This window comes from Drosophila miranda, chromosome 3 (assembly GCF_003369915.1).
Source record: "Drosophila miranda strain MSH22 chromosome 3, D.miranda_PacBio2.1, whole genome shotgun sequence".
Classification (NCBI taxonomy): Eukaryota; Metazoa; Arthropoda; class Insecta; order Diptera; family Drosophilidae; genus Drosophila; species Drosophila miranda.
Genome location: NC_046676.1, coordinates 15223425 through 15241534, shown reverse-complemented (window position 1 = coordinate 15241534; position 18110 = coordinate 15223425). Strand labels below are relative to the sequence as shown.

The window sequence follows — 18110 nt, the reverse complement described above, 5'->3', positions numbered from 1 at the left end:
CTGCCACGCACGCGCTCCCCACCAACACACACAAAAAAGTTACAGACAATAAAAGCTGTGCTGCCCAGCGCCAACGTCGACGCTGAAGGCCGCAGCAACAGGCCAGGAGAGAGGAAACGCGGTCGGGCTAAGGCTACGACCACCCACAACGCCGGTCGTTGAGTTTAATGAAGGCAACAACAACAACAACACCGGCAGCAAATATATTTTTGGGTGGTCTGCTACAACAACAATCAAAAAGCCTTTTGGGTGGTCGTGGCAACAACAAAAACCACCAACAATAGAAATTAGCGAGCAGGCGCCCTGCCTCTCAGCTTTGCCTCTGCTCGGTTTTATCAGTGGGTGCATATAATCATGATTAGCATGAAAATCCGAGTTGATATGGCCATGACCGACTGCAAGCAATATTATCATAGTAATATCATAGTAACGCAATAACAGGCTTCCTTACCATTTTAAAATTTAATTTTAATCAGGCTTTCTCTTAAAATGTAACTAATAAAACAGTTTACAATAACGTTCAGCCGATATCATGAGTATCGTTCAATACCATTCGATATTCCTCAAGACGAATAAAAATCTCTCGATCTACCCTCGCAGTAAGCATTCTCAGACCCATAGTAAAACAATAGAGGGGTATGGCCTGCCATGGCGCTCTTCCAGCAGCCTAAGTTGTCTGCCAGGCACAGCAAAACCGCTTTCTGAGCTGTCCTACCCTGATGATAAATATACCGTGTCCGAACCAAAATGGCCGCAGACAGTTCCAGAGAGGCAGAGAGAAAAAGAGAGAGAGAGCACTGTCTCGCTCGCATAATGAAGTTGTTGGCCTGCCTGCCTTCTGGCGTGCCGCATCTGAGAGATACATCTCTCAAAACGCTCGCGATCCCCAAACGAAACGGTTGTGTGTGCAGAGCAGACCTCTCCTCCAGTGTGTGGTATATACCAGCAACAGCAAAAGATAGATCAGAGTATCACATCAGCTCAGAAGAGGAAATGTTCAAAATTAACGAAAAACGAAACGAATCCATGAATTAAATGCCACAGCAACAAAAATTCAAAACGAATCGAAACCGTCGTCTGGCTACGTGCGCAAAGTGTATGTGTGTGTAAGTGTATATGAAGAGCAAAGCAGAGAAGAGAAATACAGAGAGAGAGCGAAGCAAAGAAAACGAGCTGCAAAGAAAAACGTGAGGCGTCCGTTTGTCGCGTTCGCGCTTGCTTTTCCATGTGTAAATGATGTGTGAAAAATTCACCGAATTTCCCAACAAATTGTGCCCAAATGTCCGGCCGTGAGTGAAGAAAATAAACCCGATACTCGATCTAACCAAAATCCGAGTCGAAAAAAGATTCGAGCAACGAAGCCAGCAATCACAACAAAACCAAACAACACGAAAGAGAGGCCAGAGATACACAGCCCGAGAGAGAACAGATAAAGAGAGAGGAGAACCACTCTGTTTTAGAGGGAATGCAGAGTGCGGGCCAAAATGCAGCCGAACAAATTACTAAAACACAAGGAAAACTAATCAAATAAAGAAGCGAAGACAATTCCACAGCACGCACTGTATCTGTCTACACCTCAGGTCGCAGACAGACAGCAGGCACTGTATATCGAAAGCGAGAGAGATTGGCAGCACTCCACCGCCCGTGCTAGCGCTAAAACAGCTAAAGATACGGCAGCCATGGACAGGGACAGCCTACCCCGCGTACCGGACACCCACGGCGACGTGGTCGATGAGAAATTATTCTCGGATCTGTACATACGGACCAGCTGGGTGGATGCCCAAGTGGCGCTCGATCAAATTGATAAGGTAAGTGGTCAAAATCAAGCAAAAACAGAGAAAAAACAGACCCATTCGCCGTGTAACTTTTGCTTAATGCGGCCATTAAGCCGTGGAGACAGTCCCCAATAAATTTTATTGCCAATATCTCTCGCAATATTTTTCGTTTTCGTTTCATTTCGCCTTGTTTCGTTTTCTTTTGATCAGGTTTGCTCGCCCTCTGGTTAATTGAGCTGTTCCCCAGACAAGTCAGCCTATTAATTACAGTGATTAGCCAAAATCTATGCGAAATATGCTGGCAATCGGCTTATATGCAAATGTATTTTTTTTATGGCTAAAGAGCGTGGAGGATTTAGTTCTATAAAAAAGACTTTTCTACGCCATTAAATCTGGTATCTGTTAGCAGGCTTTACAATATGTTCAAAGCCAATCCTTTTGACACACAGAAATCCACTCATGTCAGACCCAAAATGACTATTTCCACTCTCTGGGCTGCCACACACAGCAGGGCTCAAGATCTGGATTCGGACGGACAGACATATCCACAGACAACTTCATTACTTTGGCGCTACTGTGCAGCAGAGTGGGGTCTGACCGCAAAAGAAGTAAAGAAACAGAAACTGCAACTGCAACTGCAGCTAGCGCCAAAAACAGCAACGACCAGGTCCGTGTGGCAGCAGGAGACCCAAGGGAAAGCAATAGCAGCAACAGCAGCCTTCCAAAAAGGCAAAAAGCTTTGGAAGCCGCAACATGAAAACAAGAAAGGAGTTTTAGCTGGGTGTGCCGAAGCCCTTGATACCCTTTCGGAGCGATTAGCAGCCATAAAATAATGACAGTGATCCGATCTAGATAATATTAATACTCGCATTTACTATATACTTTTCGTACTGATTCATTCTCTGCGTTGCAAACATCTGCTCGAAGTAGGGATACCTACCGCAAGGGTATAATCATAAACAACAATGCTGTTTGTTTAAATGTGTGTGTGTGTGTGTGTGTGAGCAACCGCAGCCTCAGTCAGCCCCAACATGGGTGGGCGCGGGCTCTGCTCTGCTCAGAGCTCTCCGCGAGAGTCGAGTCGTTTCGTACGTGCTGCTGCTGTCTCTGCTGCAGATGCTCTTTCGAATGGAATGCGTTGTGGTTGTAGCATGGCTCTTGTCGGGAATGCTCTCACTCCTTGGCGGCCTGATTAGAAAGACGCGTGACGTAATGCAGGACGGGCCAATCAAGTATCAGCAGGCAGCCGGAGAAAGGGTATGCACAGATCGCTATATCTCAATTGCTAAACCCGAAAGAGAACTGTAAACAATCAGTGCCAAAAGCAAAAAGCATTTTTGTTTGTTGTTGCGGCTGGTGCAAATGTAGAAGGGGCAGGCAGGCGAGCGAGGTGGTTCGATACGGGTGGCCCAAAGGCACAAAAAAATACCGAATAAAAAGTTTCACTGACGCACGCGGTTTATTGTTGCTGCAGCGCTCCAGTGTTGGTAAAACTGCACTCGGCCTTCTCTTTGGGCTCTCTCTCTCTCGCTGGCAAAGCCAATTTGCAGTGCTTTGATCCACTATATCACTCAATCATCTGCTGCGCCATCGCTTAGTTGCCGGAAGATTGAGCGATCTGGGAAGGGTATAAAACGATTCGACCCCGCCGAAGATAGACTTCCTTTCTTGTTACAACTTGATGTCTTCATCATGGTTGTTGTCGATGTTGCTGGTCTCCTCCGGTTCCTGCTGCTGCTGCTGCTGCTCCGCGTGGCGTGTCTTGCTCTGTTGTTGTTTTGCGGTTGCCTCTTCTCGATCTCTTCCTGCAACTTGTGCTTTCTGTCTTCTCTCTCTGTATCTCAATTATTTCTCGTAAAGTCTCTTGGGGCTCTGTTGTAACGTGGTCTTCTCCTGCCCTGAACTCTTCTGGAAAGTTGCAGCAAACGATCGATCGTGATGGCGCCGACGTTGTCGTCGTCGTCATCGACATCGGGCACCGTCCATGGCGATTTATTTTAATGACTCAATTTAACGAAATATATTAAGACATTAAAATTGTCTAACGAACCGGGCGAACACACACGTCCAACCAACAACAAAAGCAACAACGCTGCCAAAATGCGTTTACTTTTTTTGGGGACTATGCAAATTACTCAACGTGATCATTATTATTATTTTTATTTATTTTATCCATTTTTGTTGCGCTACTGGGAGGTCTTTCGCTGTCTGGCGGGCTCTGAGGGGATGACGTTTCCTCACATGATCTGAATGCCAAATGAAGCCGAGCGGAAAAAAAGATGCTCTACTCAAGAGCTGCTACGGCTGAGGAATCAAGTTTGTCAGTTTGGAGGTTCATGAATCAATGGAAACATAAAACAATATAATTCCATAGATTGATTTTTTGACTAATCTATTCAAAGTTCCCTAAAATTCGCTTAAATCCGCTTTGGGTTAGGTCTCTACTGTATCCATTTGGTCTGTCCCTCGATATTTAAACCAAACTGAATTCTCATTTAAGGCAATGCCGCACTATCGATGCAGGCCATGTACCTTCGGTGTATCTATGAGATACGTATAAATTCATGAATGAAATCGTTTGTCGCGGCTCCTCTGCCTACCTCCCCCCTTCGTCATTTTGCGCTGTGCCAATTGTAAGGCAAACACACACCGAGAGAGAGAGAGAGACAGAAAGATAGAGATACACACTTTGCACAGGAAGTTGGGAAACATTGGCGGCATTTTGAAGAAGTCTTCACGTTGCTGCCGCTGCTGGCAGTAGGCAATAAATTTGTTTAGTCATGCCGCGATATCCGCCGCTGTCCACTCTCCACCGTCCATTGCCCCCTTCCATTCCATTCGTCGCACTCTTTTCACAACTGTCCATGAAAAACAAACACAAACACAAATATTTGTGGCATCCACACACACACACACGGACAATGGGCAAACATTTCTCAAATTAACATGGCCAAAACGAAAGAAGAAAACCAAAACCAGTAGCTCAGTGGCACAAACTCTGAAATTGTCAATCAGGCAGTGGATCCTAATGGATTAGATAAACATCGGACGTACGAAAGATGTAGGGGAAGGTCTTTGTTTACTTGTAGATAGCGGGAGAGAGAAAATATACAGAATATACCACAGGACTGAAGGCTTTTAACTATCTCAAGACCAAGCAAAGATAACTTCCTTATCCTGGGGTCTATGCATCTGTGTCTTCCAACCTTACTCAAGCCACCATGTAGGTAAAACAAACATTTAATCAAGACCTCAACCTCTGGCAGATAGCATTGTCTATTGACTTTCAGAGACCGTAAGTCAAATATTATAATTTCCAGATTGTTATCTCCCAGATAAGATTTCGAGCGTGGGGAAGGTGTAAGGCAAATAAATCATTGTCACACTTTCGATCAATATTTATTATATGATATTTCCATGGGGGAGATACTCGTATCATGGGGATACAAAATACAAAATATACCAAAAGTATTTATAAATACGAAATACTAAAAAAATGTGAAGAAGAGCCAGTAAAGATCAAAGGGAGTGAACCGAAAGCAAAAGCGAGGGTGAGTCGGGATCTCAAGTGGCGAGAGGAGAGTGGAGTGGAGAGTAATCCTTGGGCAAACTCACTTGAGGAGTGACACACACATAGAGAGAGAAAGAGAGAGGGATGGATGGAGAGATACCTGCATAAATTGCCATTACATTCCCTTTCAGCAGGGGTGGAATAGATCCATCGATGCGTCGCTTGCTTCCCAGAAGGCCGGCCCCGACGACAATGTCGATGAAGATATCTCACGCCTACAAGCATTTCCGGCTTACGGTTACTCCACGAGTGGGACACGACACTGCGATAGAGACCGACACAGGGAGGAAGTGCTTAACAAGTTAACGGTAATTCGACATGCTGGGCGTGTTGAAAGCAAAACAAGATAAGGACCGTGGAAAAGAAGTCTACGCCTATAAATGTTCACTCCTTCCAAGAAATGCACTCCTTCTCTGTACGGCCGGACCCTTCGAACAGAACATGACTCTCCAAGAATGGGATATACGAAAGGGTATCTCTATATAAAAGAAAGATAGAAGAGCTTCCTGTGTAGGAGTAAATCAAATTTATTCTATTACTCTATAATTTATATTGGTAAGATCCTTTCGATATGTTCTAAATATTTAGTCGGATTTAAGCTTATGCGTAACGTTCTGCCATTCATAGATACCACCGCGCTGTTTCGCTCCCTCTCTCTTTTTACGTAATCCCATGACCCATTATCAGCTTATCGATCCTGCTTCGCCTCGCTTTTAACACCGGAGACAGAGAGCCATACCCAATGGCCCACATAACACCCACACGCGGGGATCCCAACGATTGACAGCTTCATCAAGCGAATCGAGGCCCCCGAAACACACACACACACAGAGAGAGAGAGAGAGAGAGAGAGATCACACACCTCTATAGAGATGTTCGTGTGCGTGGCATCTGCAGCTGGCGCGGGGAACTGGAACTCTCAAAATAAAAGACGGAAAAAACGATATGTACTCGGCCACAGCTTGGGCTTCATTAGGGCCAGGCCAGGTTCGTGCAGGCCAAAGGCAAAAGCAAAGGCAAAGGTGTGCTCCCAAGAGGGGGGTGGGGTTCGAAGCGGCCGCACATAAAACTGTTATTGTCTTCATCAGTCGTCTGTCTGCCGGCCCACACGAACGAGCAACGAACGAAGCAAGACATAACAGCAACAACAAAAGAGAGAAGAAAAATCAGAAGAATTATGAAGACATTAACTCGACCACACAGCACGCGGCCCGGTCCGAGCCCGGGCCCGAAAACGAGACAAGACGAGACGAGGAGAGCAGAGGAGAGAAGAGACGAACCGATCCGATCCGAGCCGAACCTTATGACCAAAAGTAACAACGAAAAAAGGTACACAAAAAGGTACAAGAAGAAGCAGACGAGACACACAGTGACACTGGCCAGGGAGAGACAGAAACAGAAACAGAGAATGCGAGAGAGCGAGTCAGTGAGTGAGTGGAAGAGAGGGGGCCCGAATACCGGAAAGAAACATTCAAGCAATAATCACGGAATTCACTAAAAAAGCAGTTAACGGACAGACAGAGCGGTCCGGTCCGGACGGCAGCGAAGCCTCCACTCCACCACCACTCCACTGTGCGGACGGACGAGTAGTGCGTGTGTGTGTACCTGTGACGACAGCGAGGACAGATGAATCGGCCAGGTAGGCCGAAAAGGTAGCCCCGGGGCTGTTAAGTTTTCGAGGTTCGTCTGGAAATAATCAAGAAAATAAAATTGTTACAGCGACTTGTTAGGCAGGTGGAAATTATTTCCATATAAAATTGAAACTGGAGTTGTTTCAATACTTCTTCGAGAGACTGTAGCAGAAGAGCTTTTGCATGATCCTTGGCCCCTCTCCATTTCAGGCCGCGACAGCTGCGCCGGTGGTGGTCACTCTCGCTGTCCCTGTTTCTCCCTTGCACCTGGCACTGTTGGCTGGAGCTACATAACTGTAAAAATTCTGCCTCGGCGTACCTCTCACCTCAGTGGCTCTCCCTCTCTCCCCTGCTCGGAAAGGCACTGCTCCAATGACCTTCAAACCTTTTTTTAACGATTCCATTTTATGGGCATGCAAATTTTTGGTTTCGGTCTCCAAAAAAAAAAAAAAGACCTGAAGAAGAGCATGAAATGGAAATAAATGCGGCAAACAGCTTGCTAGTCACGTTTTGGGGGCGCCATAAATCGGCGGCAGGCGATAATTTGCATTCAACGGTTTCACATTTAGTTGTGCCTCTCTTTTAATTGCCGCAAATTCAATTTACTTTCCGCCACGCGAAGTGCAAAAAGGCAAAAGTCTATTTCGTTGTTGGCAATTTTCTGGGTGTGTGGTCCCTTGTGGAGAGCGGAGAAAGATAAATTAGCTGGCACAGTGGGACGAATGGATTCCACAAATTTCCATCTTGTAAATACTCCACACAGCTCTGGGCACCACACTCGACCCTGTCGCTCCCCCCCTCACACTAAAAATAGTCTTTAAAAAGCGTCTTTCATCCCAGTGACGCAGTTTTCATTTCTTCTCCCATTCCGTTTGACAGCTGCCGCAGCTGTGTGAATGGCATGTGAAAATAAAAGCACACAGAGCTCCATTTAAATGCCAAAAAGGAAAGAGATACAACAAAACACACAGATACTAAAGAGAAAAAGACCATAAGATATACAGAGACGTAAGCGAGAAGATCGGAAATGTATGGGGCAATGTCGGGGATTTCGTATTCCAAAACGTTATCAAGTGGCATATAACTTTAATGGTAGCTACAAGTTTTATGGCACACGTTTACGTGAGAAACATGGGAAAGCTGCACTGGTCATGACTCACACACACACACACAATGGATCCCATATATAGAGCAGAGCAGATCCGATCCGATCCATCCATCCTTTGTGAGCCTCTCAAAAGCTGAGCTGTCGCCGAAAAGCAGGTGCGGGCTTCAAAGTTTCCCTGTAATTTCTTTCCTTTCTTCGGACAAACTGTTGCCCATAAATTTGGTTCGACAATGGCAGAGATTCTCCATATACATACCACACATATGGTGCTCTATAGAGACATTCATTCACTATTCGTATTCATATTCATATTCATTGCCTTTTGCCTTTGGGTGGTCTGCCATATTGAATTTCATTTTATGCTAAAAACTCTGTTTTTTTTCTTTCTTTTTTTTTTTTTGCTGTTTTGCATTCGACTTTTATTGCGGCATAACTGGGTGCGCTCATATTTTATGGCTTGACGCGCCATATCCCGCTCAAGTGGATTTTAGATTTCCAAACGGCATGGAAAAGTTTTTGTATTCACATTTGTGGAGTGGTTTCCTAGCCCTGCCGAATCGGGGCCGTGTAATTAAGTAGTCAAGCTCTGTGGGGGGGCCGGCCAGCCGACCGGCACCGCCCAGGGGAAATTTGATTAGATGGTGGATGATGTGTCGGTTCTTTTGATTGATTGACGGCTGATTGGAAATTTTTAGTTTAGGGAACTTATAATTACTTTGTTTTTTTCTTAAATTTAATAGAACTTTGAAACTATAGAGAATAGGGAGGAATACTATCATCTATAGATCAATATAAATACCCCAGGGCTACATAGTTTCGAAACCATCGTTATTCTTCCATCCCAAGTGGTACCCTATTCTTCTGTACCTGCACCTGCACCGCTGCATCTCTCTCTCTCTCTACCCATCTCTGTTTCTCCTTCAGAGCGATTGGTTTGGTCATGGGATCCGAGGCCTAAGCTCGTCTGGGGTCTTAGTCCGGCGGGATTACGGAGGCTGGTGTGTGCGCATTTCTAATGAAGACGTTTCCAGGAGGGAGAGAGCACTACAAAGGAACAGTTTCAGGAAAAAGAGCCATGATCATAAATCAATATGTGACACATTTCCTCACAACGAGCCTCAGTGGCAGCCTCGGGGGGTGTGTGCCGCAGCGGCACGCAGATCAAGAAGAGGAAAAACAGCAACAACAAGATTGATGATATGTGTCACACACACAGTGCAAGCAGGGCATCGTGTTGCAGATACAGAGCGAGAGGGACAGAGAGTGCTGGCTGACAAGCGTTAACAGTAAGCGACCAGGTTGATGTCTCAACAAATCGCACAGTTTGAGAGGCACTGGAATGAATACCTGGCCAAATCTAGATTATGTTTATTTTTAGCTGTGGCTGCCCCCTCGGGGCCCACTGCAACAATGTTATACCTCCCCTCCATAGGGGCGGCGGCAGACTGAGAGACGGACAAATTCCTAGAATACTGTGTTGCCACTTCTTTTGTTTGCCTCACTCTTGCTTGCACCTAAGCAGCAGCTGAATGGAAAGGGAGCGGCGAGGAGCATACAACATTATGGAAAATTTCCACGAACAGGTCGCCACAGGCGGCGCAGTGGCAGCCTCGGAGTCCCTCAAAGGGGATTCGCCGCCAATGACTTAATTAATGGCGACAAAGTCGAACGCGCAGCGTTTGATGTGCTCTCTCTATCTCCCTATCTCTCTTTCTCTTTGCGGAAGTGCAGCGGCCAATCTTGCATAAACAAGCAGCGGCAGTGGCGTCGGCAGGAAGTGCCGCCTCTCCCACTCTGGCGGAGAGGATGGAGTGGGAGAGGGAGAGCAAACAAAGACATTAAGCGTGGATTATTTATGGGTGACTCCTGCTCTATCTTAACGGTAGTCGTAAAATGCTCAAAAACCCAACAACAAAGGCACTCTAAGGTGGCTCCTTCTCTCCTTTCCACTGCCCAGCAGCCTATCCCGCGTTTAACTCATCTTTCGCATACTCTTTCAAAGAATAGTAATACCTCTCCATTGTGTGGCTCTCTTGGCCATTAGGGGACTCCATATGAAAGGGCATCTAAAGCCACGGCTCTCAATGACGGCCTTTCTTTTACCTACAACCTGCCTGCACTTCAACTGAGTTCTGGCTGGAGAAAAATCTGTGAAAAGCGATAAACTGCGGCCCCAAAGAAGAGAGCTAAACTTCGAGAAGTTTCTCGGTCTCGGTCTCGGTCTCGTTTTGTGTGGAATGCGTTCCGTTCTGTTCTGTTCCTGCGAGCTCTGGGTGTGCCTTTGTGTGCACAGTGGGTCTGGATGGATTTGATTTGTGTGGCAATTGTAATGACAATTTAGCATAGGCCCAATATGGAATACAATTTAGTTTTCCATATCATTAATTCTTTGAGGTACCCAAAAATGTACTTTGAGGAATATTTTGTCAGCCTTGACCCACTGTTTTTATGATTGTTCGACTCAAACTCCGATTGAGACGTTAGCGTTAGCGCGCGCCTCATTATTATTATTTTTTGGGAACGGGGTGCCTCAATTTTCGTGCAGCGCTGCAACAGACACGAATTGAGCGGAGGAGAGAGGGAAAGCCAGAAAGCCAGGCCCCTAGCCGATCGATCCAATTGCCCAAGCAGGCGATTATAGGTTCGCTTCTTTTTCTTTTCTTGTATTTTTTTTCGGCCTGGCAACGTCGTCGGCGACAGCGGCGTCTTGTGTTGTTTTTGTAGGTCTGCTGCGGCTGGATGTTGGGTTGGGTTGGGCCCGCCGGGCCAGGCCGGGCCGGGCCGGGCCGGGGATTGGGAATGGGAATGATGATGATGATGGCTTCATCGGGACGCTGCTTTGCTCCCTCTGTGGTCGGTCGCAGATGCCACGAGAAACACACAAATAAATTATATGGCTGTGCCGGGGCCACACGCTGTTTCGTTATAATTTTAATGCGTTATTTATGGCATCCACCGAAAGCGAAACGACGAATTCGACAAGATCTGATCCATGGAAACTAATTCCGTTCTGTTCCGTTCCGTTCTGTTGCAGGGTAAAGCGCGTGGCAGCCGGACGGCCATCTATCTGCGTTCAGTATTCCAGTCCCACCTCGAAACGCTCGGCAGCTCTGTGCAGAAGCATGCGGGCAAGGTGCTATTCGTGGCCATCCTGGTGCTGAGCACCTTCTGTGTGGGCCTGAAGAGCGCCCAGATTCACTCGAAGGTGCACCAGCTCTGGATACAGGAGGGCGGCCGCCTCGAATCGGAGCTGGCATACACGCAGAAGACCATCGGCGAGGACGAGTCCTCCACGCATCAGCTGCTCATCCAGACGGCCCACGATCCGAATGCCTCGGTGCTGCATCCGCAGGCGTTGCTCTCCCACCTCGAGGTGCTGGTCAAGGCCACCGCCGTCAAGGTGCACATGTACGACGCGGAGTGGGGACTGCGAGACATGTGCAACTCCCCGACGACGCCCACCTTCGAGGGGCACTACTACATCGAGCAGATACTAAAGCATTTGATACCGTGCTCGATCATCACGCCGTTGGATTGCTTCTGGGAGGGCAGCCAGCTGCTGGGACCGGAGTTTCCCGTGAATATACCGTGAGTAATCCTTAGAAATCGTAACATCCCTCCTCCAGTTACCTAATCCTGCCCCTCGATGTTCTGCCCTCCTGACAGTGGCCTCAATCAGCGCCTCATGTGGAGCACCCTGAACCCCGCGTCGGTGATGCAGTTCATGAAGCAGCAGATGTCCGACCAGAAGATCAGCTTCGACTTCGAGACCGTCGAGCAGTACCTGAAACGGGCGGCCATCGGCAGCGGCTACATGGAGAAGCCCTGCCTCAATCCGCTGAATCCCAGTTGCCCGGAGACGGCCCCGAACAAGAACAGCACCACGCCGCCAGATGTGGGGGCGATACTGTCGGGCGGCTGCTACGGCTATGCGGCCAAGCACATGCACTGGCCGGAGCAGCTGATTGTGGGCGGGGCGCAGCGGAATCGCAGCGGACACCTGAAGAAGGCCCAGGCCCTGCAGACGGTGGTGCAGCTGATGACCGAGAAGGAGATGTACGACCAGTGGGAGGACAATTACAAGGTGCACCACATCGGCTGGACCCAGGAGAAGGCCGCCGAGGTGCTGAATGCCTGGCAGCGGAACTTCTCCCGCGAGGTGGAGCTCCTCCTGCGCAAACAGTCCCGCATTGCGGCCAACTACGACATCTACGTGTTCAGCTCGGCCGCCCTGGACGACATCCTGGCCAAGTTCTCGCATCCGAGTGCCCTGAGCATCGTTATCGGCGTCGCCGTCACCGTCCTTTACGCCTTTTGCACGCTCCTCCGCTGGCGGGATCCCGTTCGGGGCCAAAGCAGCGTGGGTGTTGCTGGTGTACTGCTCATGTGCTTCAGCACAGCGGCTGGCCTGGGACTTTGTGCCCTGATGGGGATCGTCTTCAATGCGGCCAGCACCCAGGTGGTGCCGTTCCTGGCCCTGGGTCTGGGAGTGGACCATATCTTTATGCTGACGGCTGCGTATGCGGAGAGCAATCGCAAGGAGCAGACCAAGCTGATCCTGAAGAAGGTCGGACCCAGCATCCTGTTCAGCGCCTGCAGCACGGCCGGCTCCTTCTTCGCGGCCGCCTTCATTCCGGTGCCTGCGCTGAAGGTCTTCTGCCTGCAGGCGGCCATCGTGATGTGCTTCAATCTGGCGGCGGCTCTGCTGGTCTTCCCGGCCATGATTTCCTTGGATCTGCGGCGGCGCACTGCCGGACGGGCGGACATTTTCTGCTGCTGCTTTCCCGTGTGGAAGGAGCAGTCCAAAGTGATGCCGATGAACAACAACAACAGCCTGCGGGGAGCACGGCACGTGAAGAACTGCAACAACAACCGCGGGGGTTTGCCTCCCCAGCCACCATCCCAGAACCCCCTTCTGGAGCAGCACGCCAGCGGCGTCCCCTCTGCCAGCAGCAAAAGCAGCAGCAGCTCCCTGCCGTCCTTCTCGCTGTCCAGCTTCGCCTTCGAGTACTACACGCCCTTCCTGATGCGCAGCTGGGTGAAATTTCTGGCCGTGATGGGCTTCCTGGTGGCGCTGATCTTCAGTCTGTACGCCTCCACCAAGCTGCAGGATGGCCTGGACATCATCGACCTGGTCCCAAAGCACAGCAACGAGCACAAGTTCCTCGACGCGCAGACGCGCCTTTTCGGCTTTTACAGCATGTACGCGGTGACGCAAGGAAATTTCGAGTACCCCACGCAGCAGCAGCTCCTGAGGGACTACCACGACGCCTTCGTCCGAGTGCCGCATGTAATCAAGAACGATAACGGGGGCCTGCCGGACTTCTGGCTGCTGCTGTTCCGCGACTGGCTTAGCAATCTGCAGCGCATCTTCGACGATGAGATCCGGGACGGGCGACTGAACAAGGAGGTGTGGTACCCGAATGCCAGCAGCGATGCCATCCTGGCGTACAAGCTGATCGTGCAGACGGGCCATGTGGACAATCCGGTGGACAAGGAGCTAGTGAAGACGAATCGACTGGTCTTCAGCGATGGCATCATCAATCCGAAGGCCTTCTACAACTATCTCTCTGCCTGGGCCACCAACGATGTCTTCGCCTATGGAGCCTCTCAGGTAGGTCCATCTAGATCGTTTAGTTGCTCTGCAAAATTTACTAACTTTATTTGATTTTGCAGGGAAAACTGTATCCAGAACCGCGTCAGTATTATCATGCGCCCAACGAGTACGACCTGAAGATACCCAAGAGCCTGCCCCTGGTCTACGCACAGATGCCCTTCTATCTGCACGGCCTGACGGACACCTCGCAGATCAAGACCCTGATCGGACACATACGCGACTTGAGCGTTAAGTTCGAGGGCTTTGGTCTGCCCAACTATCCCTCCGGTAGGTCCAAACCCTTCAAAAAGTATATTTCCGCATGCTAACCGATCTATCTTCAGGCATTCCATTCATCTTCTGGGAGCAGTACATGACATTACGCTCCTCGCTGGCCATGATCCTGGCGTGTGTCTTGCTGGCTGCCTTGGTGCTGGTCTCCCTGCTGCTGCTGTCCGTTTGGGCCGCCGTTCTGGTGATCCTCAGCGTCCTGGCATCGCTGGCCCAGATCTTTGGGGCCATGACCTTGCTGGGCATCAAGCTGTCGGCCATACCCGCTGTCATACTCATACTGAGCGTGGGCATGATGCTCTGCTTCAATGTGCACATCTCCCTGGTGAGTCTCCAATCTAAAACATGGCTCAAAACCGCGACTAATCTTCGACCTTTTCTTAGGGCTTTATGACTTCGTTGGGCAATCGTCAACGTCGCGTCCATCTGGCCATGCAGCTGTCATTGGGTCCCCTGGTGCATGGGATGCTCACCTCTGGGGTGGCCGTTTTCATGCTCTCCACGTCCCCCTTCGAGTTCGTCATCCGCCACTTCTGCTTCCTGCTGATCGTGGTCCTCTGCGTGGGGGCCTGCAACAGTCTGGTGGTCTTCCCCATTCTGCTGAGCATGCTGGGGCCAGAGGCGGAGCTGGTGCCGTTGGAGCATCCCGATAGGATATCCACGCCCTCGCCGCTGCCCGTGCGCAGCAGCAAGCGCTCGAACAAGTCGTTCAGTGGGAACGGCTCGCGTTCGTCGTCGCGCAACAACTGCCAGAAGGCGCACCACTACCACAAGGACGTCAACATCAACGATCCCTCGCTGACGACCATTACGGAGGAGCCGCAGTCCTGGAAGTCCAGCAACTCCTCCATCCAGATGCACAACGACTGGAGTGCCCCCGCACCGCCGCCGGCACAGACAACGAATAACTTCAACAACAGCAACTATCAGCATGGCGGGGGATCGCGACCCGCCTCGTATGGAGCACCACCACCCGCTTACCACAAGGCCGCACAGCAGCAGCAGCAGCAGTATCCGCCGGAACTGCAGAGCATCGTTGTCCAGCCGGAGGTGACGGTGGAGACGACGCACTCGGACAGCAACACCACCAAGGTGACGGCCACGGCCAACATCAAGGTGGAGCTGGTCACGCCCGGGCGGGCGGTGCGCAGCTATAACTTTACGAGTTAGCACTAGTTCCTGTAGCCATTAGCCAGTATCTTTAACTGTATCTTTAACTGTAACTGTAACTCTAACTGTATATGTATAATCGAGATATCTATATATATATTGTATGTATATGTGTATGCATGTTAGTTAATTTCCGCGAGTTAAGTGTTCCGTTATATGTAGCAGCTGCTATGCCCCACAACCTCCTACCTCCTCTACCTATCCGCCACCCCTTTCGCCCCACTACCCCACTCTACCCTCTACCTTCTACCCTGAACCCCAACCCACTCCTCTGCCTAGCAGCTTTGTATGTATGTATTTAGCTCTTAAGACATTTCTTATACATAGAGATACATATTTATTATAACACACACACACAAGCACACACTGTACTTACACACACCAGCACAATTGAAAGCGAGATTCACGACACCCACACACACACACAAACAAACAAACTAGTAATTTATAGTCTATAATTTAGTTTAAATATGTACATACAAAAAAGAACCACAAGGACTTGAACCAAAATAGTATCGCTTATACGGAAACGAGAGAAAAGAAAGTACTATTACTAAATCGAGAAATAACAATTACAAACAGACACAAAAAACAAAAACCACAAAAAAAGCCCTCCCCCGTAACGGTACTTACAACCAAAATAAAATGAAAATATAAATACATAATTGAAAAAGAAAAAAAAACGAGAAAAACGATTAATGGAAACGAATAAGAATGGAAGAACTATTCTACACGCGGCATTTATCCATGTACATTTGTTGCACGAAGACTGATTGTCTTTCATTTAAATAAAATATTATACAGTTTTTTAAAAGCGAAACGTACCGTTTTCTTCATTTAAAATTTGAATTCGTTTTTGAATGGACTGCTTGCAATAACAGTGTAGTTTCACTGCTTGAACTGTTAAAATGTAATAAACACTGCTTGCTTCTGCAGAAATACGATGGATAGCGACCCACTCTAGGTCACACGCCATGCCACTCTTATCGGATAAGCGATATTTATAAATATCGATATCTTGGAGATCAATAGGCAACTGATAACCAGCTTGTGTGTCACCAAAACGGCAGAAATTCAAACACATTTCAAATAAAAGTTCTTCGTCTATACATTTTTCCTTGTCACTCATTCACTTTCAAACTTAGGCGCAAATCTCTACCATCCAATCACTGGTATTGAAAGACGGTTAAATGCTCTCTTCTTGTGAGACATTCACATATTTTCTTTGTGGAATACTCACTTTTGTTTCATTCTATACTCACGCTTAATTCTTTTAACCTGTTTTGTTTAAACCATATTTTAAGCAGAATCAAATAAAAATGGGTACTTGATATGAGTTAATAAAAATTTGCACAAGTACTGCTTATATTGCCAGTTTCGAATGCATCATGTGAAAGTATTTTCTCCGAAGTGAACTTAATAAAAACAAATACAAGAAGTAGATTTAAGAATATAAATGTTTCAAATCTTTTATATGTGAGACAAGGTCTAAGGAAGAACAACGGTTGCGAGAATTTTGAACCGAACACTGAAATGCTCTTAAAAAATCCCAGCGACATCGTTAGTGACGATAGTGGTGTTAGTGATTAGTATATTATTAAGACTTTATTATTATTAATAAGTCTTATTAAGACTTAAGATTATTAAATGAAATGAATGAAACAATTATAAGTAGGAAATAGATTTACCAATCGTTTAAAATTATGTGGGCATGGCTAAATCTTCCATATATTTGATATTCGACGGAAGATCAAAATTGAGGGAATCGTCGTATTTGTTGAATCGGTAATGGCCCGGTTGACAACATTTAAATCCTTGTCGCTCACATTCAAAAAAGTTAGATTTGGCGCGCACCACTCGTAACCAGTCGATAGTATCGATAGCCGAACTTGAATCGGGTAAGGACCTCTTTTACCCGATTGACAACAATGAGTCTCATTCCATACACAATGTTGCGGCAACATTAATTTGTAAACCGTGATTTAGTCAAAATACAATACTTACAAGCAATTTAAAGTTGTTAAAGTTGTAGAAAATGTATTCATCGATGGGATAAAGCTAAGTGGGCAAAGCTGAAAACTCTATATAGCTTGTAATATTCGACGGGAGATATTTTTGGTAATACCCGGTTCGCAGCAATGAGTCCCATTCCATACACAAACATGCTGCTAATTCCATGCACACATACCCTGGGGGAAATGGATGATATAGAATTGCGGAAATGTGTGTCATTCCAGGCTCTAATTAATGCAGAAACTAGATAGTCTCTGTTTTAAACGATATTTTGGTCTACAGAGACCAAGAACTGGTACTGGGATCAGGATTTATTTACAAACACCTAATCAAATGCATGAATAGACCAAAAAAATGCAATCTAAGACAAGGTCTTTACTAATTACGTTTGAAAGCAGGTTGGAAAACAGTATCTTTATATAATTTTCACGAAATAGGGTGTACAAACGCCCATACCCTGGTTGACAACAAATGAGTCTGCAAATACCAGCAACACTGACGTCACAACCTGCGACTATTGAACATTTTTGTTGAAACCGTGTCTTTGTCAAAACAAAAAACATGCAATTACTTAAAAGTAGTTAATCCTGATTAAAATTGATTCAAAAATCATATAAAATTATCTGGGCTAAACTGAGAGATCTATATAGCTGGGAATATTCGAAGGAAGAAAGAATAACCAGGAATTAGTCGTCATAACCGGTTGACAACAATGAGTCCCATTCCATGCACACATACTCTGGGGGAAATGGATGTTATAGAGTTGTGAATATGTTTGTCATCCCAGGCAAAAACAATTTATTTTCAATATATTTTAGTATTATTCAATATTATTTAATATTATTTTCAATATTTAAACGATATATTAAAGCTTATTGTCTTCTTGTAGGGACCAAGAAGAGGTATCAGGATCGAGATATATATACAAAACACTCATCATATACATGAATATGTC

At 47.2% G+C, this 18110-nt stretch overlaps 1 protein-coding gene across 1 annotated transcript; it reads left to right on the top strand.

Moving 5' to 3' along the window:
• Positions 1-850: 850 nt before the first annotated feature.
• On the top strand, positions 851-16251 carry LOC108159751 (protein patched). The gene is made up of 6 exons (XM_017293295.2): positions 851-1808; positions 11120-11673; positions 11752-13699; positions 13762-13969; positions 14026-14297; positions 14357-16251. Exons 1-6 carry the CDS (start codon positions 1680-1682, stop codon positions 15140-15142), a joined length of 3897 nt encoding a protein of 1298 aa, XP_017148784.1. The 5' UTR covers positions 851-1679; the 3' UTR covers positions 15143-16251.
• The last annotated feature ends 1859 nt before the right edge of the window (positions 16252-18110 follow it).